The following is a 26,911-nucleotide window of genomic DNA, read 5'->3' as shown; positions in this document are numbered from 1 at the left end:
ATATCATCATGTATTCTGAAGGAATGTGCTGGGAAATTGACAGATTTTTTTAATGAGTCTTGCACTCGGTCAAGTTCCTAAGGAGGGCAAGATTGTGGCACTTCATAAATGAGGTGATCGAACTCAAGCATGAAACTATAGGCCTATCTGTGTGACAGGTGTTGTGGTTAAGTTGTTGGAGAAGCTTGTGAGAACTAGAATCCAGAGTTGGGTTGACAATGGTATTATCTTTTATGGACAGCATGGATTTGCTAAAGGGAGGTCATGTTTTAGTAATCTACTTACTTATTACAATAAAGTGACTGCTTCCTTGGACAGAGAAGGATACACAGTAATATACTTGGATTTCCCAAAGACTTTTGATAGAGTACCTCATGATAAGTTGACAGTCAAACAAGAGCAGATGGGGTTGGATATTGGACTAGTGCATTGGATTGGAGACTGGCTTTCTGATAGATATCAACAAGTTGTGTATGGGGAAGTGATATCCAGGAAAAGGAAGGTGACTAGTGGAGTGCCTCAGGGGTCTGTTTTAGGGCCATTACTGTTTAACTTGTATATTAATGATATTGGTGAAGATTTGGATGGAGATATTCAGTTGTTTGCTGATGATGCAAAGTTGGGACGAACCATGAAGAGTAGTGAAAATATTGTGGCCTTACAAGAAGACTTGAATAAATTGAGTGATTGGGCAAGGAAATGGGGATATGAGTTCAATGTTGCTAAATGTAGAGTTTTAAAATTTGGAAAACAAAGATGGGATGCAGAATTTATACTTGGTGAGGATATATTGTTGGAGTGGAGGAAATTAGCGATCTGGGGGTGATGGTGGATAAGGATCTGAAATTTTGGCCATGTATCACCTAAATTTCAGATCCTTATCCACCATCCTTATATCCGCATCATTCTGGGAATGATGCAGAGGACACTGCCGTGTAGTTAGTAGAGAGATTCTTGTTCCGTTGTATAAGGCTTTTATTAGGCCACACATGGACTATTGTGCCCAGATTTGGTCACCTGGTTTTCAGAAGGATGAAGAGATGTTGGAAAGGGTCCAAAGGCGACTGACCAACGTAGTTTCTGACCTGGAATGTCGATTATGAGGAAAGATTGAGAAGCTGTAATTTGCAGAATCTGGTGGACAGGAGGAAGAGGTGAGATATGATAGAGATCTACAACTCTCTATCATATCTCAAGTTGAGGGTAAGGGGTTGTTATAGGATTAATGCTGGAAAAGTTCTACATAAAATAGTGGGAGATAGGGGAGAACTAGAGGTCATCCCTGGGAACTGTATAACGAGAGTGTGAGTAGAGGAGTGAGAGGCAGGTTTTTTTTGTGAAGAGTTGTGAATGATTGGAATGCCTTGCCTGAGAGTGTAGTGTCTGCAAGGTGTTTGAGTGTGTTTAAGACACAGGTATGATTAGCTGTATGTGTGATAAAAGGACCTCCCAGATGAGTCTTTGACTCCATGATGTGTTTAGGTAATAATAATAATAATATTTGGAAACTAATGTGGTTTTTGTCAGTATCTTATCTAGTTAATAAGTCAGCTTTGCCACAGTAACCAAGCTGCAGTAAATATTGATAACATCTTTTCAGCATATACTATCTCTTGGACTCTCATCAATCTCTGTGAAGAGAAGATCAAGAGATCTTTGGAGGCCTGGGATAGAGGCATGTTGATAAGCACCTCAAAAATCAGTAACATATGATATACTGCTGATGATATAGCACTAACAAATGGCATAGCTTTACAATATGGACTCAAGATTATCATCAATATAATAAAGCCAACAAGCTCATTTCTTTCTGCCAACGACTAACATTGGCAGAGAGAGTAAGTAATATGGAGGAAGTAAGAAGAAGACTGAGGTCAGCAAGATCTGGAAGAATATGAAAATATCTATTGATAAGAAGATCAGATTGATCAGATCCTGGTCTTTTTGGTTCCTTATTGAGAGATTGATTGAAACTGAGGTTGGAGGCTGCATTTAATCATAAATGAATAATATATGACCTGATATATTAGTCTTCATCTGTTTCTTTCATTCTATGAAGACTAATATATTAGGTCACAAGTCCTCATCCATGAGAAAATTGAATAAGCAAATTCAGTTTTAATAAAAAAAAATTTGGTTTTTAATAATCTTTTATCTGTGGGTTTAAACTCCTAATAGCAAAATAAATATTGTTTTGTATTAGTTTCATCACAATAATCAATCACTGAACATGCTATTGGATAGATTTACTTATTAACAGAGCACCTTGCCTCCTTTTCCAACTTTCTGGAAAACATGTTTCTGTAACTTTTTGTTTCAAGAATTGTTTTTCCTCCATATTCAGTTTGATAACCATATTCCTGTTATGTATGCCATTGAGCATAAACTAATAAAATAAAAACTTAACAGAAATAAAACTTGACAGGAACTCATCAACAGTGAAGATAGGCCAAAATATCTCAGAATGGTTTAAGATAGAAAATGGGGTTAGGCAGGGATGTATCCGATCTCCTGACCTATTCAACTTCTATAGTGAATTCATAATGAGAAAAGCTCTTAATGGATGGAAAGGTGGTATCTAAATTGCAGGTAAGAAGATAAACCTCAGGTATGCAGATGATATTGCTCTTATAGTAGCCAGTAACAAAAGAGAATTGATGTTACTTATCGGAAGAGTAGAATGGGAAAGCATTAAATATGGATTTAAAATTAACAGAAATAAGACCACGTATATGATCATAGGAAAAGAAAAAGCATCTACTCATATCATCAACTTAGAAAAAAGTAGAACCGTTCATATGTCTTGGAGCCCTGATAGATAATAAAGGCAGTTGTCATACTGAAATAAAAAGAATTGCCATGGGAAGAAATGATATGACACAACTAAAAAAAGATATGGAAAGAGAAATATTTCTAATTCTACCAAATATAAACTAGTGAATACCCTTGTTTTCTGATTTGTTTTCTAGGGTGCAGAATCATGGACACTTGGTAAGAGAGACAGTCACTTGACAGTTTTGAAATGAAGTAGGAATGTCTCATGGATAAATAAAAGAACCAATGTCAGTATTCTCAATCAGTTAAATATCAAAAAGAGATTTGAGTGACATAGTCAACAATATTTTGGTCATATAACACGAGATGGTGATAACATCGAGAAGGAAATCATGCAAAGAAAAGTAGGAGGTAAATGCAGGAAAGGAAGAACAAGATGGATAGATCAAATCCAAAGGAACTGAAGACTTTCCTTGGAAGAAGCAACTGTCCTGGCAAGAGATAGAACTAGATGGAGAAATGTTGTCAAGGTCATGAGTCCTCAGGCACGAAGAAATCAATGAAGATGACAAGAGAAATTAAAGAGGAATTGGGAATAAAAAAAAAATTATGGAAAACATATAAAAAGAAGTGGAGAATGGTTGCATGAGAAATGTAAGGTTCAGGCTAGAAAGTGACTATTATTGTAAAGAGAAAATTATAGTATGAGAGGAGACTAGCACTGCAATCCAAGGAGATTCCCAAGGAGATTTCTTGTTATGTAGCAAGCGGGAATAAAAATTGTGAATGGAATGCTTTGCTAGATGGAGATGAGACTTGGGTGACCAATGCATATAATATAGTTGAGCTATTTAATGATTGTGTATTTAGGCTTAGATGCTGGTTTACACTTGTAATAAAATTTAATGGAATAACTACTTCACAAAAAAATAATTAAATGGAAGGCTTAATCACTTCAATATTTTGTCTATCATGGAGACATCTTCAGGGATATAATATTCAAATTGTAATAATGCACATAAAAACACACAAACAAAAAGTAGAAGAAATGAAATTAAACTATATAAAGACTAAAGTCATATGAGGGGGTGGGGACCTTCTATGGGTGCTGCAGACTATTCTAAGTTGTTGGGCAGGAGGCCTAAGAATTAGTTTTCCATTTTATCAGGAGTATTTATTACTATTATTACTATTATTACGGGCAACTCCAGGGAGTCATTGGACTCATCGAGGGAGGCCCCAAATCATATTCATCACAACTACTTGACATTCATACAGTATCTATCATACCTCGCCTTAAACTCATTCACTGTCACAGCATCCACCACAGACTCAGGGAGCGCATTCCACTCATTCACTACTCTAAAAGTAAAGAACCCAGCTCTAACACCTTTACTAACCACACTTTTGCCCAGTTTCCATGGATGTCCCCTAGTCCTCCCACAACCAGCCCTGTACTCAAAAATATCTTCTGAATTAATTTTATAGAAACCCTTCAGTAATTTGAATGTCTCAATCATATCTCCCCTCCTCCGCCTATCAACCAATTTTTGCAACCCACAAATCCTCAACCTGTTCTCATATGGTTCATTCCACAGACCTGCTATCATCTTGGTCACTCGCCTCTGGATCCTCTCCACCTCCTCCCCATCAAGAAGAAACCTAGGTGACCAAATCTGAGCACAGTAGTCTAGATGGGGTCTTATCAAGGCTCGATACAGAGGAACCATAACCTGCTTGTCTCTGCTTGTCATCGTATTCTTCAGCAACCAAGTGATTTGATGAGCTGTTTTGGTCACTTTTGCAATGTGTCCCCTAAATTTCAATTCCTTATCTACCAACACTCCTAAATCTCGTGCCTCATCAATTTCCTGGAGCACGGTTCCACCAATGCAGTAAACTGCCGCCAATCTTTTCACCCCAAAATGCATAACCTTACATTTTGCCACATTAAACTGACATCCATTCTCCTTAGCCCAGACCTCCAATCTATCCAAATCATCCTGCAAAATTTTGACGTCATCTGCATTCACTATTGCCCTACCCAACTTCGCATCATCCGCAAACAAATGAACTGTTCCTCTCAGATCATTTCCTATATCATTTATGAACAAATTAAACAGCAGTGGTCCAAGAACAGATCCTTGTGGCACACCACTAGTCACAGGCCGTCTTGTGGACTCTACTCCCGAGTAAACCACTCTCTGATATCTCTCCGTCAACCACCCTCCTATCCATCTCACCAACCCTATGTCCATTCCCATATGCTGCAATTTACTGATTAGAATTCCATGTGGAATCCTGTCAAAGGCCTTGGCAAGGTCCAGTAGAATCACCGTAAACCCATTACCCTTATCCAGTTCAGCCGTCACTGTGTTATAATACGTGAGCAAGTTACTGAGGCATGACCTACCCTTCACAAAACCATGCTGTCCCCGATACAGTATCCCATTTTCTTCTATCCAATCTTGTATTTTCCTCTTGACTATTTTCTCTAAGACCTTGACAATGATTCCTGATATGCTAATCGGTCGGTAATTTACTACAGCAGTCTTGGAACCACCTTTATGCAGTGGAACTATTTTCCCCTCTTTCCACCCGCTCGGGACTAACCCAGATCGCTTTATTAGTGTTCCATTCTTGTACAGCAGGCTTTATTCCTAGAAGGGTAGGGACTGGTAGAGTGTTAGAAGTGAATGCAGAGGATGTATTCTGAATACTGAGAAAGGAATACTAAATATTCAGTAAGGCATGAGGAATTAGATTGAATTTCACCATGTATTTTGAGAAAATGTGCTGTGAAAACTAACTGTGCCACTAACTTGGATATTCGATGAATGTCTTGCAACAGGAAAGGTTCCTGAAGAAAATCATTATTACCATTTATGTTTTCCTGCAGAAAAACATTAATAAAAAAATGGTAATATTAAAATATCAAGTTAAAACACATTAATCATGACATTATATTTTAATAAACTATTGTTAAACAGAACTGATGATCCATTACTGTGGTTGCAAGAATGGTAAATCACATTGTCCATTTTGAGTGAAATAATAGGAATTTCTTTTGATGCCAGCTATTAGCATATACAGCAGAAATGTTTAAGAAGCTGGAAATATTTATGAAGAAAGCAGAAGTAGCCTTTTTCCAGGAAACACTGAAAATCCCAATTTCATCACTTGATATTTTTTTAATTAGGATCCAAATTTCTCAATGCTAACTTAAACCTTGGACTAATATTGCAGAAGTAATATAATTATTTTCAAATAAAGTATCAAATCTTCTGTTAATTTCTTCAAATTTTTCTTATTTAAAAAAAGAGTTTCTAATCTTTGTTATTAGATAGTATATTTTCAGTTAATATAACTGTTCTGGTAATTTCTTTGAAAGCTCCAATAAAGTTGGCAGTGGTTCCATTAAAGACCACCGATTTGAGTTTAGTGAATTTTAAATTGCACAGATGGTTAATGTTTTTTCTGTTTTTGTTGAAGCACAAAAAGTAGTTCCAATCTTGAACTAATTTTATATAGTTGACATTTCATTATTTGAATACTTTTTTTTTTTCAGTTTTGAACATGCAGTGGATGAATGGTTAAAATTTCCTATTTTTCTATGCACTATTAAATTTGATATCGATATGTGTATTAATAGTATGTTATTGCTAACTGCAGTGTGTAAATACAACATGGAAAGCTTACAATTCAGTATCATTACACCCCTTGACAACAACATGAATGTACTGAAATGTTTATATCAAGCATTTGTAATACAGTGGAAAACCTTCCTTCCTTCAATCTTATCACTTGTATAACTTGACTTCCAGGAAATGCCGACAGTTTAAAACTATATGATTATATTCAAATTTTGTGTTAAGCCCTGTAAACCTAATGAAACTTTTTTTTGTATCCTGGCAAGTCAGGTCCATATATCAAATGTAAGAGAAAGATATCTAGCATCTGCAACTATGATTTTAATAGTTACAACTAATAGGTGTTAAATATCTGGAATTATTTTTAATATAAAATATTTTTTCAGGCAAATTGTACTGTGGAGGATGTTTACTAATTTTGAAAGACTGAATATGGTGTGTTATTCGAAGCAATCATCACTTCAGTATTGGTGTAATGCAAAGATTTTGTGCATTTGTCATAATGTCATATAACATTTTGTAGATCTTACTTTAGATTCTAATTGTTTACTTGTTCTTATATTCCAGTTTGATATTTGTTTCACTGTTTTGTCTTACATATTTATGCTTGTTTTTTTATGATTAATCATAGATGCTGTATATGATTTTTTCCCCCTACACTACTCAGATGTTTGCTGTTTGCATATTTTAAAATTTGAATCTTCACATAAATTGTAAAATTTCCAAATATGGTAATCTATCATTTATTTGACCTTCAAAACAACTCTTCAGTTAACTGACTCTTACATCCCAATGAACTTGTCAATGAACAACCATTCCAGACACCCAACATACAATGCTTCCTATATCCTTTTGCCAGGATGAAATCAGAAAAATACTGTCTCAATTAGACACAAAAAAAGTCTCCTGATCCCGATGACATTCCCCCAATTGTTCTGAAAAATTGTGCTCCAGAACTGATCCCAATTACTGCTCTATCTCGCTTACCTCAGTCCTGTCAAAGGTAATGAAAAAAATCAACAATTCACACCTTCTACACTATCTTGAAGACATTCACCAAATAAATGACCGCCAGTATGGATTCCACCACTGCCGACCAATAGGAGATCTACTCACATAACGTCACCCATCTCTGGACAAATGCTATGGAGAGGTTTGGCGAATCTCAAGTGGTTGCACTAGATATCTCCAAAGTCTTTGACCGGGTCTGGCACAAAGGCCTACCAGGCAAACTACCATCATTCAGTCTGACCCAGGACTTCTGTAGGTGGATCGCTAGTTTTCCGTCTGGACGCACACTGTGTGTGATGGTGGATGGCTCCTATCCTTGCACCACTCAATTAATGCTGGGGTCCCACAAGGTTCTCCTCTCACCAACCCTGTTCCTGCTATACATCAATGACCTACTGCAATTGACCTCCAACCCAATACACAGTTTTGCAGATGACAGCACACTACACTCCTCGCTTGCATTTGATAAGCCTTACCATAAACAACTCGCCTCATCCTACATAACATCAACCACCACCACCACTCTCAACTCCGATCTCCAAGCCATCCTACAATGGGTTCAGATAACCTCATAAATTTCAATGCCAACAAAACCCAGTTCTGTACTACTTCCCATAAAAAAAAAGAACAACTTTTTCCCAGTATCCTTTTCGACGATGCCCAAATCTCCAGACAGCCTGAGATCTCGCTCTTTGGAATGACCCTTACATCAAACCTCTCCTGGCACAAACATATCACATATCTTAAACATTGCGTCCTCAGCCTCAAAAAAAACTAGGATTTCTCTTCCGCTCAAGATGTTGCTTCATCCCTGAACAGCTACTAACATTATACAAGTCACAAATCCACCCAACTATTGAATTGAATACTGCTCCCACACTTTTAGGTGGGGCCCCTAAAAGCTCTCTCAAAATGCTCGATTCAATACAAAGGAGGGCAATTAGACTTATCAATGATCCATCTCTTACCAACTCTCTCCCCCCACTTTCACACAGACGTTTGGTCTCTGCAGTAACTATATTCTACAAATATTTCCATGGGAAATGCTCATCTGAAATAACATCAACAATTCCCCCGCTCAGTACTAAGCTCATTGGAACACATGCAGCTGCTGCACAACATCCCTTCACAGTAAACCTAGAGACAAACAGAACAACTTTCTTTTCCTCTTCCTTCATCCCTGCAACTACTGCACTGTGGAACAGTCTCCCACCTGCTGTGTTTCCCAACGAATACAATTTAAAGCCATTCAAATCAAATGTAAACAAATTCCTCCTTTCCCAACCCATACACAGTACTAATGTACTATAGGTTGACCAATCAACCTCCTGTGTATGGGGCCCAACATTAAAAAAAAAAAAAAAAAAAAAAAAAGAATCAGTTATCTGACACTTCAATTATCAGAACGGCAAATTGCCTTCCTGAAGTGTTTGGATAAACAGTAATTACTATATTTTATAAACTTGTAAGTTTATAAATATAAACTAAACTAAAAACAAGACACTACTGAATAAAGCACTTATAGCAAATGTAACATTCCTTGGTATAGGTTTATGGAAGATAACTGGGAAACATTTTCACGATTCAGTGTATTTATCCCTATTACACATGTAACAGGGGTTTTTCTGCTTTGGGTGGCTGAATACCACAGCAGAACTGAATATTTGACATATCCAATCAACACTAAATTGTGATCTGAAGATAAAATAGAGGACAAACAGCATCACAGTATACCTTGAAAAGGACCTAGTGGCATATGTACAGGGCTCTGTATTAGGACCATTGCTATTCAGTTTGTGCATGAATGATATAGAAAATAATCTGAAGGAAATATCCTTGAATTACTGCCATAAGCTGATAGTAAATGTCTTGTCATCTTTTTGCTAGATTACAGTTGGAAAAGTCAGTTACAAATTATTAGAAATTTCATCTTCATAGAGTTTGACTAATCATGGAGTTTTTACACATAACATGACTTAAATTCCTTCACTGTCTCTGCACTCGCCACACAATATATTTCACTCGCCACTCCATGTCACATCTACTCTCTCCTATCCTCCTTGCTCAAAATCTTATGCAACTTCAAGGGATTGCCTCTTGTTCTCCCTCACCACATCCTATCTACTCACTCAGCAAATTGCACTCCTTTAATCTGTCTTCATACTGAACATTCCATACTCTGTGGAATTATTCCTTTCCAACATCTCTATCTTTTTGAAGACTAAATCCTTTCTTTTAAGCTTACACGGTGATCTGAATGCATTTTTGAAAATTATGGAGACAATTATATTAAACTAAAGTTTTTATTCAAACACGGTAGTTGTCTCCATAATTTTCAAAAATGCATAGGTGACTAAATCTGTGCATAGTAATCCATATGCAGTGTGATACAATAGAAACATGATATATTTACTTCTGCATGTCAGTGTCCTCTGCATCATTGCCATAATCTGGTGTGCTTCCCTCACAATTTTAACAAATTATTCCTATTCACCATCACTACCAGATTTTTCATCTTTTCCACAATCTCTGACTTCCTCACTAGTCTTTTACTTTGTATCCCAACTTCCTGAATATTCCCCCCCCCCTCCCTTCTCCAATGCATTTTGTCATCTTGCTATAATAAGTAGACTGCTAAAAGATTATCTTCCTTTAGCAAACCCATGCTGTACATAAAAGAATAGTGCTATTAACCAATTTTGAATCTTAGTCCTCTCAAACACTGACCACAACTCTGGATAAACAGATTGACATATAATTTGAAGCTCGGGTTTTATCACCACCCTTAGAAAGTAGAGTACAACAGTGCATTGCTTTGGTCTCATATTGGGAAGATTCTTATATTCATGGTATTTTTAGATCAAATCTTTGAGACCAAATCTTAGATCTGAAGTTGTTAATTAGAAGTTCCAAAGGAGTGAAAAGAGTTATACAGGTATGTCTAAGTTGTTAATTCTCTGGAGCATTCCCTCCAGGCACATGTTCTACCATCAAGTCCTATAGCCGTTTTGACATAAAGTTTACTCAATTCCTTATATACCTGCTATTCACTCACAATCAGTAGCTCATCCTCTGTTCTCATTGCTTTCATGTTCTGTGTGATGTTACATTTATGAGGATGAAATACCTCTGAATTAATCATTTAACATCTCAACTATATCCTCCTCAGTAGTTATCATTCTACTATTTTTACTAACCAATATCATCCTCCCAAAAATAATTCTTTCTTCTGTTGATCAAGTATTGAAAGAAATCTAAGATTTTTGCCTGATTATTTAACTTCTACTTATACTCCACTTCTTTGCTTCCCTTACCAAGCAAGTCACTCTCACCTGCTCTTTGTGCTTCTCATGCGACTGACTATTACCACTATTGTGCTGCCTTCTTCCAAAATTGTATCATTACCTCTTTATTCATTCATTTCACACCTACCTTACTTAATATCCTGACCTTTGGAATGCATTCTGACATTGCCTCTGCCAGATTCTGAGCAGGATCCCAAAATAGCATTGATTTTCTTTCCATCCAATTCCTCATTTCATGATATAGATGCAAGCTATATCATGTTTTATCATAATCTCTTTATCATGTTTGTCATAATCTCTTCCCTTGTAGTTTCACATATATCTCTTCCACAGAAATCCTAATGGCTGATCACTACTCAACTAATCACTTAATGGTTATTTTCATCAACTAGAGGAAGATCATGCTCTGTGATTATCAAATCCAAGACCCACAATCCCTGTGTACACCTTCTGTTACATACTGCCTGAAGTAGTTTTTTTTATCTCTCTCAAAAACTCAAGATTTTGTCCCCAAATGCTGTCTCTTCATTACCATAATTAAAATATCTCATAATGATGATGATCACCCTTCTCTTATTAGCCAGATCAATTTGCCTGTACGTTTCCTTCTTACTGTCCTTCATATTATCATACAACAACATCCAGCCAAACATTTCATGTTCACCTCTACTTGATAGCCGTGCTTCAAAACAACTGCTACCAGTTGCTCCTTGCATCTCTACCTTGGATGGATATAACTCTTCTGTTACCATAAACAACACTCCCCCCCCCACCTCTTCTACTCTGTCTTCATGAAAAACATATCCTTCCCTCTATATACCTCATCCAACCAGGTCTCACTTATTCCACCAATTTTGGGGTGAATGAATTCTATCAATGCAATTGTATGTTGGTGAAAAGAAACTTTCACAAAAGTTGGACTGGAGAAACTCAGTTTAATTTGCATTGTACTTCTTAAACTCATTCACTGATAAAGCATTTGTGCTTGAAACCCATTCCACTTCCCCACTCTCCATTAAAAAATAAATAAATAAAAAATGTAGTACTCATTTCCTTGCTGACTGCAGTGTTACACAGATACCAAGGATGACCCTTTATTCTCTTCCTTCTTGTCATATACTAAACTTTCTTCTGCATCCATTCAATAGAAGGGGGGGGGGGGGGCTGATAAGGCTGAGACTACAAATTGCAGGCCAGTCTGGGCTTGCAGTTATGGTGCTAAACAAGTTGCTGAGCAGCCTTTACCAAAGTGTTAGCTTCTAATGTGTCTGCATGTTTCTATTTGTAATTAGTGCAATCATTTATTAAGAAAATTAATTGCTTAATAGATTTTCCATTATGCACCACATTCTTCTCACAGAATTTCATTTTCCGTTGCAGTAACAGTTGTAGACACAGTCACAATGATGAACACTTGATGCAGTTACTGCATTGTAAGGCTCTTCTCCAGGACGAGCTATTTGGCATGAACTGCATCATGCTATTGCACCAATAGCATTGGGTGCACATGTACACACGCTACTCTCTCTCAAACTTCTTGCTTCATGTAATCTCAGACAAGTGTATAACGTGGGTTATAAAAGCATGTTTTCATCTGCTATATAGTGCTATTTGTTGAATATGCTACTTATGCAGAAAAGGGTTTGGTATTTTATATTTTAGTTCAAATATAACATATAAATGTGTTGCATTTTTGATTCTGAAAGCGTTAGCTGGGCTAACACAAGTCCTCTTTCCCTGTTGGTGAGGAATAAAATTCCGCATTCAACATAGATAATAGTAGTATTCTTTGATTGTCAACATTTTTTTAAAATTTACTAAGGAAAGGTCATGTTTTTGCAATCTTACATATTACAACAAAGTGACAAATTCACTGCATAAGAAAGATGCATATACAGGGGTGCCTTGCTTAACGACGGTAATCCGTTCCAGGATTACCATCATTAACCAAAACCATTATTATCTAAGGCGCGATTCCCCATAAGATTTAATTGAAAATAGATTAATTTGTTTCGGCTCCTCCCCACAACCATAGTACATATTAAAAATGCAGATAAAACTCATTTAAAAGGTCATAAAATATGGTAAATATCATTTATTTATTATACAGTATATGTATTTGCTACAAAAAAATTAACATTAATAAAATGAATTGTTCATGAAAACAGTTTTTAATTATCAATCTTCACCAGAAGGACAATTGGGCTCACTTCGGAGTTTTTGACAAATGGACCTGTAAAAAAAACATGTCTAGGGTTGTTTGCTTCTCTCTTTTTTAAAATGTTTCTGAAAAACTGCATGGACTTTTCATTAAATACATCTGCAGTTCTGATAACCTCAGATTTGTTTGGATTCCATTTCATAGCAACATTTTGAACTTCCTCTCACTTTGCCAAAACATTTTTGATTTCAGCAGTCGTAATTTGTTCTTTCTCTCCATCCTCATCTTCAAATGAAATTTCCATTTCCTTTTCTTCACATTGCTGCTTGAAAAGTTCTTTTAGCTTGTCAGTAGTAAATTCTCGGTCATGCATCTCCAATAATTCTTCAACATCTTCTTCCTCTACTTCAAGTTAAGATCATGAGCAGTTGCCACAATATCCTTAACCAATTTGTGTCCTTCATCTGAAGTTTCTTCATTACCAAAGGAAGGACACAGTTTCCTCCATGCTGCTTTGAGAAATTTCATTGATACTTCTTGCCAAGTCTTTACAATTAGCCTAATTGCTATGACAATGTTGAATTCTTCCTTCCAAAAATTTTCTTATGATTATGTTGGTAGCCTCACACATTTCAAAGCACCTGGTAAAAAGTGCCCTTGTGTAATGTTTTTTAAAATTTGTAATTATCAGCTGATCCATAGGTTGAATCAGAGATGTAGTCTTGGGAGGAAGAAAAATCACTTTGATAAAATCTAATTCCTCTGGCAGCTCTTCTTGTATGCCCTTTGGATGGCCAGGTGTGTTATCTAAGGTTAAAATGGCTTTTACAGGGAGATTGTTTTGCTCAAGATAGGCTTTGACAGGTGGTCCAAACACTTCGCGAATCCATTCTCTAAATTCTATTCTTGTGACCCAGGCTTTGCTGTTAGACTTCCACAAAACACCGAGATTGGATTTAGAGACACTGAACTTTTTGAATGCTTGGGGATTCTCTGAGTGGTAGATTAACATTGGTTTTACCGTGAAGTCTCCACTTGCATTTGCTGCTAAAAGCAATGTTAACCTATCATTCATTGGTTTATGCCCAGGAAGTGTTTTTTCTTCTTTTGTGATAAATGTCCTGTTGGGCATTTTCTTCCAAAATAACCCAGTCTCATCACAATTGAAGACTTGTTGAGGTGGGTATTCTCCTTCTATAATTTTTGTAAAGCTATTGACAAATTTATCTGCTGCTGCTTTGCCAGCACTAGCTGCCTCTCCGTGTCTAACCACACTATGAATTCCTGTTCTTTTGTTAAAGTTGTCAAACCAACCTCTGCTACCTTTTGAAATCATCATTATCTACTTCAGAACTTGATCCCGAAGTCTTCTTTTTCAAATCTTGATAAATTTGTTTAGCTTTCTGGCAGATTGCATTTTGAGATGTAGTATCGCCTGCCATTTCTCTTTCTTTGATCCAAATTAGGAATAGATTTTCCATTTGCTCAAAAAGAAGCACTCTAACATTCAACCTTGAAGTTCCCTTTGCAACCTTAGCTACCATAAGTTCTTCCTTAGCCAAATGGTTGATATTGTAGAATGACTGGTTTCATATATTCGAGCTAGCTGCATAACTTTCACACCTTCATGATGTTTTGCTATTATTTCTTTCTTCTGTTCAATAGAGAAAATTTTTCTGTTTTTTTTCCCCTCACTAGCTTTCTTTTTAGGACCCATTTTGTCACACGGTAAAAAAATTCACTCTATATAAAAAAAAAGATGTGCAAAATACGGTATTATTACAAATTGTACAACACTAAGACAAGGGATACAAAGAACATATCGTCACCTGAAAATAAAAGTAAAAGTTCAAAAAAAAAAAAAAACTTTTATTTCAAAAAGTTAACAGTTAAATTCGAAACCTGCAATTTTTGATTTAGTGTATTTTGCTTGTGACTATATTAGATACAGCACTTACCGTAACATACACTGATTAGCAGCTTATAGATGCAACGATTATTATACAGATGAGATTTGATTTTGCCTTTTGATGGCAAACGAACAGTGATACGCACCCACCGATTTATTGTCTATATGAACCAACACATAAAAACGTAAACTGCTGGCTATGATGGGTCAAACATATCTGAGCTTCACAGCTATGCCGTGTGGCTGTTCTCTATTCGACAATGTCTTCCCGTACGTGGCTGAGTGCAATCGGAAAATTCCAGTTTTTTAGATCGGATAGAGGTTCACATAATCGAGAGTCGTTAACCAAAGCCTGTGTCGTTAACCAAGAGATTTTTTTTTACAGCCACTCGTCGTTAACCAAGTACGTCGTTATCTGAGGCCGTTGTTAACCAAGGCACCACCGTATATAGTAATATGCTTGAATTTTTTAGAGGTCTTTGCTAGATTGCAACATGAGCTGGTAACAATAAAATGGATGAAATTGGATAAGTGACCAGTGAGTTCGATAGTTGACTGGCTGTTAGATAGGTATCAGTTGGCTGTGTATGGGCAGGCTGACTTAACTGGAGATATATGCAGCTGTTGGTAGATGATACAAAGGTGGGAAGAACAATGAAGAGCTGAGTAGCTGTTGTGACCCTATAAGAGGATCTCATTAGATTCTCTTCAATTCTAGTAAACCCATTTCTGTCTTATTTCCCACAAAAACTGAGAGGCAAGAGAATAGAGCTCTGTTTAATGTTGTAACATGTGAAGTCTTACAATTTGGTAGGCAAGGATGGAATGCAGAATATTCAATTAATGGAGAAATTTTGAAGAATGTTGAAGAGATGAGAGATCTGGGAGTGATGGTCGGCAAACATAAGTTTAGGGATCACATTGCTGTGGATTATGGCAATGATGGAGGCGTCACGTGCAGAAGCAGAGAGATAATGGTTTCCTTATGTAATGCGCCTTGATATCAGATAGAGAGTGAGCAATGAATTGAAGAGTAGGTTCTTTGCATGGAGAGTGGTTGATGAGAGCGGAATGCAGAAACTGAATGAGTCTAATTCTTTGAGTGGTGAATTGTGTGTGTATATATATCAGCTTCTAATGCATATAAATACATGGGGAGGGGATTGGGAAGGTTGCTAAGAGAGAGAGAGAGAGAGAGAGTGCAACATCTTGCAAAAATCAAAAGCAGACTTAAATTTATGACTTAACCATAGTTACATTTTCAACGTGTGTGTGGTGTCAATGGGATTTTGAAAATAGAAGCATGGTAATATTTACTGTTCAAATGACAAAGGCATGGCTTGGTGATGTTTTTGAATGATTTTTTTAATTTAATATTTATTAACTGTTGTTAATAAATATTATTAAATATTGATGTCAATAATAAAAAAAAAATCACCATTGATAACTATTATATTACTATCGCATCCATCCACCCCTCCCTTGCCTGTCAACAAATTTGTAATTAACACTCCTGTTAAGAAGTATTTCATAATCTTATCAATATTAGTCACTAATCTCTGAAATCTTCACATCTGTGTCTCCAAAATTGTGATAGATGCATTTCTTTCAGCTATTTCTTTATTTTCAGCCTTGGTTTCTTGGAGGTTACAGGGAGGAGCACTTCTCATTAATATTAGATGTTATCTATATAAAATAATACATTCTTTGTTGCTTAATCGTTAAATATCACAAATTTAATAAAGAAATTCCATTTTTACAGAATGGTGGTCTGCACTAATTATTCTGAAAATAACCACTTGTTTCTTCATTATGTATGTTATTTCATTGTCTTAATTAGGGTACAAACAGTCTTAATCAAAGGCTACTATCTCTTATCAATGCTTCGGGAAAACTTCACATGGTACCAGCTTCTCTTAATGACAGATATGTTATCAGATTTTGTGTTTGTGCACAGCATGCAACAGATGATGATATTACACATGCATGGGAAGTTATTTCACAGTTCACAACGGATCTCATAGATATTATTAAGATGGACAGCAACAAGGAAGCAGCTAAGGTAATATGAATTTTTGATAACTATTTCAGTTTAAGGAAATTTTGCGTTTTTTTAAAGAATGGCCATTCACATGAAATATTTCCACTCACAATAAGTTATGTATTATACATGGAAATTTCACAAACAAAAGGTTGAGACTCCTTCCCCCATAAAAAAAAAAAAGTTCTGATTGCAAAGATCTCGGTTTGAATCCCATCACAGTGCAAAGGACCTTTTTATAAGTGCTTTTCATCTGAGGGGGTGGCAGTTTAGCATGCAAAATAAACTGGTCTTAGAATACATACAACTAACACATAGCAGACTATTTCAGTAGGATTAAACACCCTACCAGTGTTAATTGAGTTTGTTATAATGTAAGTTGCTTAGTCATGACAGGTCATTAAGCCTAACATATAGGTGGAAGATGAAGAAGAACCTATAGCATGTCAGTATTTGATGAGCCAAGAGTTAAATAAGTCAGCAAACCATACTCCGCAGAGACTAAAATAGGTTTTTTCATATCATTTTAGGCTTCTAATTAGAAGTGCAGTAATGTTATATACCATCATCTTAGTTGGCATGTAATATTGCAAAAAACTTCGTCACCTAACAATTTGATTCTCTGTTATTCTGAGAGCCAAGTGCAAATTTGCCAAGGTGGTCAGACTCTGATAGGAGATGGCACTAGAAGTATTCTGAGTGCAATTCAGTAGTTAATAGAGATGCAGTGATCACAACTGATCCATATATTACTCTTTTATTCAGTATTTCTAACTTAAAATTGTTTAATGTAATTGCAATTTATTTACATTTTTAATTTTTTATTGTGAAAGATCATTTATGTATTGTTATAGAAAATGAAAAACTAAGTTATATTGCATCAAGTGTAAAGGTTATGGTCACAACTGCTTTATGCAGAAGTGGTTTTTTTGTTCAGTGTTGTTGAACGCATTCATTTAACTAGATGAAAACTGATGTGCTGATATTTTACTCTAAGATATTGTTTTAGTGCCAACATATTTGCCACGGTTGCACAGAGTCAGACATTAACTGTTCTCTCACTGACCCTCTTCCTTTTGTATATCAATGACCTACTTCAGTTGACCTCTAGTACACAGTTTTGCAGATGAACAGCACATTGCACTCCTCCCTTTCATTTGATAAACCTTACCCTACACAACTCACTTCAACCCACAGAACATCAACCACAACTTCCCTTAATTTGGACTTCCAAGCCATCCTCCAATGGGGCTCAGATAACCTTGTCAACTTCAATGCTAGTAAAACCCAGTTCTGTCTTATTTCCCACAAAAAAGAACCATTTTCCGAAATTACCTTGACATCGGGCCTCTCCTGGCATAAACACATCACAACCATTGCATCCTCAGCTTCCAAAAAACTAGGCTTCCTCTTTCGCTCAAGACGTTACTTCACCTCAAAACAGCTGTTAAACTTATACAAATCACAAATCCACCCAGCTATGGAATACTGTTCTCACATTTGGAGTAAGGCTCCTAAAAGCTCCCTCAAAATGCTTGACTCAATACAGAGATCAATTAGGCTGATAAATGATCCATCTCTTACCAACTCACTCCCCCCACTTTTCACATAGATGTTTAGTATCTGCAATTTGTGTATTCTATTAATATTTCCATGGAAAATATTCATCTGAAACAGCATCAATAATTCCCCCACTCTGTACTAAGTCCATTGGAACACATACAGCTGCCTCCCAACATCATTTCACAGTACACCTTGAAACCCATAGAACAAGTATCTTTTCCTCCTCCTCCTTCCCTGCTACTGCTATACTGTGGAACAGTCTTCCCTCTATTTCCAAAGGAATACAACATACAGGCTTTTAAATCGAATGTCAACAAGCTTCTCCTTTTCCATCCTACTACCCATATATGGTACTAAAGTACTACAGGTTGACCAGCCAACCTCTTGTATATGGGCCCAACATAAAATAAAAAAACTGATTTACTTATCTACTCCCAATCACATAACGGTAATCCATTCTGCTTATTCATCACTCTCCAAAAAAAAGTAGTTATCACATCCTTGATAATCATGTTCATACAACTTGCAAAGGGAGACCCATATAGCAATTTTTGCAACGCATCCACTGCAAAAAATCCAAGGAGGAGTTAGATTTCCATACCTTACAAGCCATTGTGTTTGTTGTTATTCTTAACATTTAACCTCCATGGAGTTGGACTCATCATGAGAGGTACACACTGAGCACACAATGCTAATCCAACCATGCTTTAAATAGATTCAATGTGTCTACATTCACAACACACTCAGGCAATGCATTCCACTCTCCATGCAAAAAACACCTGCTCCTCTGCTCACACCCTCCTTATACAGTTTCCAGCAATGGCTTCTTGTTCTATTCCCCCTCCTCTGAAAAATCTTTCTTGTCAACATAACTCCTGACCAGCTTATGTCTCAATCATATCCCTCCCCCTCTTTCTCCTATGCACGAAGCTGCAAACTTACATTCTCTCAATCTATCCTCATACTCCACATTCCAGAGACCACTAACCACCTTTGTGAATCTTCTCTGAACCCTTTCCAAAATATCTTCATTACCATGAAAAAAACATGGTGACCAAATATCTGTGCACATTATTTCAAGGCCTTATTATAACGTCTATTTCTGCATATCAGGGTCTTCCACATCAGTGCCAGTAACCAATATGACATCTTCACGTGTGCAATGTGGCCCCTGAATTTCCGATCCTCTTCCACCTTTACTTCCTTTAAAGTTTCCCCACCAAGTGTATACTTTGCATCCCATCAAAACCATACACTTTGCAACATAGAACTAAAAGTTCCTGATGAATGTTTTTTCGACCACTATATACTACATAAGATGTCATAAAAATTGGGTTTAAGTGATCTGAGATTTTGATACAAACTATTAGCCCACTAGCTTCGTCACATTAACAGGTGGCTTCTTCTGGGCCAGATAAATCTACACATAACAGCTTAAAAACAAAAACGAGCTGAAGTTAGGAATTAATACATAATTGAAAGATGAAAAAATATCAAATTCATAGGAACCATTACACAAACGTGTGGAGCATCGATGTTAGCACTTGGTCAGTCATTGTTAAGCAGGTGCATCCTATAATTGGCTGTGAAGTTGGACTCTGTGTTGAGAGATCTTATGAGTAATTTCCAGATATCACAAAGGATCATCTCTTGGTTTCTGTTCAGGGTGCCTTGTGAGTGGATAACTACTGTAGCTTCTTTTTATGTTGTAGGAGCTGTAGTCCTCTTCTGTGTATGGCATAGTACTTTTATCACATTCAATGTTGTGGTTAGTGTTGGAAAAACTTGTTTGTGTAACCGTTCCTATGAATTTGATATTTTTTCATCTTTCAATTATGTATTAATTCCTAACTTAAGCTCATTTTTGTTTTTAAGCTGTTATGTGTAGATTTATCTGGCCCAGAAAAAGCCACCAGTTAACGTGGCGAAACTAGTAGGCTAATGGTTTGTATCAAAATTTCCAACCTATTAAACCCAATATTTGACTTCTTATGAACAAAAAGTTCCATTTACCTGCCCATTCATGCAATCCTTTAAAGTCCTCTCATAAGGCCATAACATCCCAAGTTTTGCATCATCTGCAAACAGCTGCATATCACTAGATAAACCGATCCCAATATCATTAATATACAAATTGAACAACAGTGGTCCCAAAACTGAACCCTTTCGGTACACCACTAGTGGCCTTTCTCGTTAGGGATACTGTACCCCCATATACAAATTTCCTACTCGATGGGAAGTGACTAAGTTTATGAATATTCCACTTGGAAAAGGTTACATGCTGAACTACAAAGAAGTAAATTATGACCAACTGAAGAGTATACTGATTTCAGTGGAATGGGATCAGTTGCTGGATGGGAAGAATATTGACACTGCATGGGAAGCATTTAAACAATACTTAAATGATGCGATATCAGAGTGTGTCCTGAGAGTTCATAGGTAGTAGTCAAATGGATGCTTAATCTTATTAAGCAAGAGATTCGTAAGAGAAGGATGATGTGGAAGGAATACCGTGTGCATGAGGATGATGTCTGTTATAAAAATTATAAGTAGCAGGCTAGAATAGTCACGACTGTTGTACAGAAAGCAAAATTTGAGTATGAAAAGAAACTAAAAACAACCAAAAAGAATTCTTGATATGCTGCAAGTAAAAGAAAGAATGAATAAGAAAGAATAACTGTACTGAATGCGGATGGTGTGAGATGCAGAAGAGGTTGTTCAGCTAACGAATGCCAATTTTGCTAAAAGCTGTAAACACCTTTTAGCAAACATTTTTGTTTGCTAAAAGGTGTTTACAGCAAACAATACTGTAAGCAAGCAATGTTGCATACACCATTGAGTGAACTCAATGGTGTATGCAACATTGAGTTCACTGCTACCTCTTCAATGGATGAAGAAACTCAGGTGTATGAGGATGAGGTATTGGAACTGAAGAAGAATTCAGCAATAGGGACAGTTGCCATATAAGCATGTGTGCTAAAAGAGCGTTCAGCTGAACTGGCCATTCCTTTGACCATGCTGTTTAATAAGTCTCAGAACAGGGAAGATTCTGCAGGAATGGAAAGAATGTATGGTAATTCCATTGCACAAAGGTGGTGCAAAGACCGATGTATCCAAATGTTGACCTAGTATTTCAGGAGTGCTGGTGAAGATTTTGGAAAAATTAGTTATGGCTTGCATTCAAAAATGGGTTGACATTGAATCTCTACTTTGCAATGAGCAACATGGGTTTACTAAGGGAAGATCATGTTTTAGCGACTTGCTTACATTCTATGACAATGTTACCATTGAACTAGACAAGGGGAATGGATCCAGCATGATACTTTTGGATTTTGCTAAGGCTTTTGACAGACTGGTAGACTGTTGCATAAATTGGAGAACATGGGTTTGGATTATAGAATATTAGCATAGATTATAGGATGGCTGACAGATATCAAAAATTATATTATGGGAGATGCGAGTCTGCAAGATTTAAGGTAACAGTGGTGTACCACAAGGATCAGTGCTTGGTCCACTGTTATTTAATCTATATGTTAATGATATTGGTAAGGATTTGACAAGCGATATACAGCTATTTGCTGATGATGCAAAGATAAGCAGGGTAATCAGGAATGCTGCTGATATGCAGTACTTGCAGAATGATTTGAATAGGCTGGAATCGTGGGCATGGGAAAATGGATGTTAGTAAATGTAAAGTCATTCACTTTGGCATGATTAGATATCCAATGCCATATTATATTGGTGGGATTATGCTAGAAGAAATTGATCAGGCTTAGATATCTTGGAGTGTTAAGAAGTTGAAGTTCAGGGTATTTAGCAAAGATTTCAATGCAACTCAAAAGATAACTGCAATGCTGAAATGAACATTCACATGTAAAGATAAGGATGTCAATTTGCCTCTTTACAAGGCCTTGATAAGACCTCACTTGGACTATTGTGCACAGATCTGGTCTCCTGGTTTCTATTGTGTTCTAATATATGGGAGAGAGAGTGCAAAGGAAAGTGTTAAAAATGATATCAGGATTGTGGAATACTGATTATGAAGACAGGTTGAGAATTTGTAGACTGTAAACAGGAGAAAGAGGGGTGATATGATTGAGACTTAGAAACTTATGCCACAAAGAAAGTGCATGAGGACTAGATTTTTCTCTCATAGAGTGGTGTGTGATTGGAATGGACTGCCATTGGATGTTGAGAGTGAAAGCAGTGTGAATGAATTCAAGAATAAGTATGTGGCTTCCCTCAATGAGTCCCTGCCTCCCTGGAGGTCTCCCTTAATTATAATAATTACCCTTCCTTTGCTCACTAATCCAAGTTGTTTATACATTTCTTTATTACCACCCTCCAGATTGCTAGGTCCATAGCAACATCTAACTAAACGTCTCCTCTCAACCTCCACGTTATACCACACTGCCTCATAACCATTGTCTACCTTATATGAACTTAATATCTCTGCTACCATCAGCAGCACTCCCCTTCCCTTCTTGCCCTTTCTATCCTTGCGAAAAATACTTTATCTTTCCGTTTCTATTCCTGTTACGATATCATCTTCATTCAAACATTTTTAATTATTCTAATGATTTTGGGGCGAATAAACTCAATAACAAACAGTTTCATTTCCATTATTTCTGATACTTCTCGCATTTGTAAACAAACACAGCAGTTCATTTTTAGGTCTATAACCAGTCTTATCCAAGCCACTTGTTGGTTGTTATTTCCCCACGACACCTGCCCAATCACCATTTACCACAAGTATCTGCTCAGTCTCAACTTCCCCACCCACATCACAATATACTCCATGTTCATACACACATTCACTACCACTTTCAATATGCGCTCTCCCTATGCCATGGCTTCCTGTCCACCCTGTTCCCTCTTCATCTCTCACACTACTGCTGTTTCCACGGCCAAGCATTTCTATATTTTCAATACCACTGTCTTGATTTTTCCCTTCATCTCTTTCTTCTGATCTCTTGCATGCATCATGCACTGTACTTCCTTCCATCCAGCACACTCACTCCAAAACCATTCAAATGTAACCCATCCATGCCTGTATAATTTCATTCTTACCTCAAACACATGCCATACATCCACAAACTGTACTCCTCTTCACACAGCTCTGCCAGCATACCATTCATGATTTTGGCACTCTGTCGCAAGTCATCATCATACCTCAGCAACACACTGACAACCTTTCCAACTACACTGTTATCTTTCGCTCTTCTCAATAGCCTCCTGATATTTGTCCCCACAATTACAACTAACTCTTGCTTGTTTCTTCCTCATGTCCATTGCCTTAATTATCCTACTCAATCTCCTACCTGGATAGCAGACCTTCTGGACTCTTTCAGTAACTAGTCTCCTTATGGAGCCTCCATACACTGCTATCCTGTAATCACTTGTCACCTCTTTTTTTTTTCTTTCATTCTGTTTTCTTGCACACTTATTAGTTTCCATTAGATGTCTAACACCACTCCTCATATTACTGATTTCCAATAACTGTTTCATTAAATCTTGCATTCCAACAATTTCACTCTCTGTCACTCCCACAGTCTCGCTACCTCTTGTTCTGTCATACCCTACTTGCGTTTTCCCATTCATAATTTCTTTTGCTCCCACATCCTTGCATTCTTCACTTCCTCAGTTTTTCTAGCTTTCATTTCATTTCTGTTTCTTTCATGTACACTATCTTCTGTCTTTTCTGTCAGTTTCACATTCTTTGCCTCATGGTCTAATAATATATCACACAAGTCCATACTTTCTCGTGCTCACGCTCTCTCTCCCTCTCCACAAATACACCTCTTACACTCCACCTTAGTGTGAGAGGTGTATTTCAACTAATAAAGGATTAGTAGAAATCCTTTATTAGTTGAAAGGCAATTTCAACTAATAAATCATGCAGGCACACTTTTAGTTATCAAAAATAAATAATACAACCCCTAAAATTCATGAAATATGGCCAATTATTATTCAAACTAGCACTTATCTTTCTAGAGTTCTTTCTAACACTGTTATTTAAGAAAATAACATGTTCTTAAATCTGCTAGAAGTCCTCAAAAGTGATAAGTAGTCACATTGTTGCAGCCAATTTGTGCTTGCAAACAGCAATATATATATATATATATATATTAAAAAAAAAAAAGAAAATGTGCAGGGAAGTAGAAACTTGCATTTTTGATAGTGAACTTGCAGAACATGTGTAGTACGTTTCAGCTATTTATGCACCTTTTTTAGTGAAATGAATAAGTTGATCATTATATCAAACTGAGTTGATGCAGAAAAGTAAATTTGTGTGACAGTTGTTTCTTCAATGGTGCTGGCCAATATGTGGCTCAACCTTTTGTATATTTGTAGTTGATTTTGTGTGCTTCAGTTTTTCCCTTGACTTAGAATAATTTTTTTAATTAATTCAAAGTTATGCAACTGACACATTTAGGATTACTGGTAGAAGACTCAGATAATAAATGGAATACTAGTGTTGATAGAACGCCAGTTGAATAAATTTATATGGAATAAGAGAGAAAGCAGCAGAAAACACTAGTGGGTCATGTTCAAAAACAGTAGTCAACTGTAGAAAGTTTTACTACTGGATTATGAAGTACAGATGTTCCCCACTTATTTGTCAGGTTATGGACCAGAACACCAGTGAAAAGTGGAACCTAGCTTTTATTTAGCTTGCAAATGCATTTTGGCCACTGAAAAATGTAAATAATACATTATACATGGCACTTGCTAATGCATGCAAGATAAATAACATGCACTAGGTACAAAATTACAGTAAAATGAACAAAAGCTTACCTTTCGATATTTTGGTTCTTGCAAGCTGATTGAGAGAAGTGTGTGAAGGATCAACAAGAGAGTGAACCATGTGGTGAGTGTAAAGGATCATGGTTATATTTGAAAGGGGTGAAAAGGGAGACAGTGAAAGGTGGGTGCTACTGTATGTTATAAATAGCAAATTATATTCATTTTAATCCTTTACCTAAGTGTATGCAAAACAAAATTTGCATGTGAAGTATCTTCATAACATAATCTACTTGTATATAGAATACATCAATGGCCTCAATGTCCCATAATGCAAATTTATGTCCTTTAGGACATGTATTTGCCATGTGCTATGGGAAGGTTCACTACCCAGACCAGTTTCAATCTCTATTGAGGTCTCATCATTGGTAGTCAGACCCAGAAAAATACCAAGATTATATCAACGCAGAACTCATTTGTTATATACAAGTAGAAAAATGGTGTACCACCATCGTGGTTTGCATTATGCAATACTGTTGTTGCGTCGACTTTCTTCTCCGTTGTGTGTACTGGCTGTTGACCGACTCCACTTATGAACACAATATTTATTTTAGACTGTGCCACTCTGTGTTCATAATTAAGTGATTAATGTTGTAGAATGAGTCATCAGCAAGTATGATGTTACAATAATTTAACTCAGGCCAAAACTTTCTTTTTAAAATTATTCTTGTCTTACAACAGTCATGTTTGCCTAGCCTTTCATTATCTTCTCATTAATTAGGGTTCCCACTTAGATTCGAACTATTAAATGAGCGGTGCAATGAAATAAATCAGGCAATCACAAGATATAGATTAAATAAGAAACATTTAATACACTATCACAAGATGTTGAAAGTTTATTTTTCACTTGTCAGACTATAATAAATTTAGTTTAATCCTTTATCAAAGTGTGTGTGCAAACAAAGTTTGCACCTGAAAGTATCTTCAGGACTGGGGTAAAGTGGTACACCAACGGGCAACTCCTTGCAAAGGTGGAGCAAGCTACCAATACTTCTATCTCAGTATCTCCGATAATGTAAAACACATCTCCTTGCGGATATGTATAATGTTATGCATTAAGGGAAGGGCCCTTAATGCAGACTAGTTTCGACCTTTATTGAGGTCTCTTCAGTGGGAGCCAGGCCCAAGTGGAGATACCAAGGCAGAAGCAAATAGGAGGAGATGACCTTGTTAATGATTCTGCCTTGGTATCTCCACTTGGGCCTGGCTCCCACTGAAGAGACCTCAATAAAGGTCGAAACTAGTCTGGGTAGTGGCCCTTCCCTTAATGCATAACATTCTACATATCTGCAAGGAGATGTTTTGCATTATGGTAGATACTGAGATAGAAGTGTTGGTAGCTTGCTCCACCTTTGCAAGGAGTTGCCCGGTGCTGTACCACTTTACCCGAGTCCTGAAGATACTTTCAGGCGCAAACTTTGTTTGCACACACTTGGATAAAGGATTAAACTAAATTTATTATTACTATCACAAGAAATTACATTAATTGATCATATTTCAAATGAAAGTAATGTGATTATGAAATAAACAAGTTCACATTAAAACAATAACTTTACAGTAGAGCACTTGTAGCACGGTCATTTTCATATACATAGGCTTCTACCCCTCTTATTGAAAAAGGCTTTTAGTAAAATTCTTATGATTATTTATTCAAATGCTTTAAATATAGACTCTGCTTAGTCATTCACAAAT

At 36.6% G+C, this 26,911-nt stretch overlaps 1 protein-coding gene across 1 annotated transcript in view; it reads left to right on the top strand.

Moving 5' to 3' along the window:
- The window catches only part of LOC150105334 (tyrosine decarboxylase-like), a 311,867-nt gene that overhangs the window by 281,811 nt on the left and 3,145 nt on the right, over positions 1-26,911 (top strand). The window contains exon 14 of the mRNA XM_090393931.1: positions 16,652-16,837. Coding sequence (XP_090250057.1) covers positions 16,652-16,837 — 186 coding nt within the window. The remainder of the gene's footprint in view (positions 1-16,651; positions 16,838-26,911) is intronic.

The sequence above is a fragment of the Typopeltis vanoorti genome, chromosome 6 (assembly GCF_054136105.1).
Source record: "Typopeltis vanoorti isolate ZY-2024b chromosome 6, IOZ_Tvanoo_1.0, whole genome shotgun sequence".
Classification (NCBI taxonomy): domain Eukaryota; kingdom Metazoa; phylum Arthropoda; class Arachnida; order Uropygi; family Thelyphonidae; genus Typopeltis; species Typopeltis vanoorti.
Note: the sequence above shows the minus strand (reverse complement) of the source record. Positions and strands in the feature narration are given on the sequence as shown.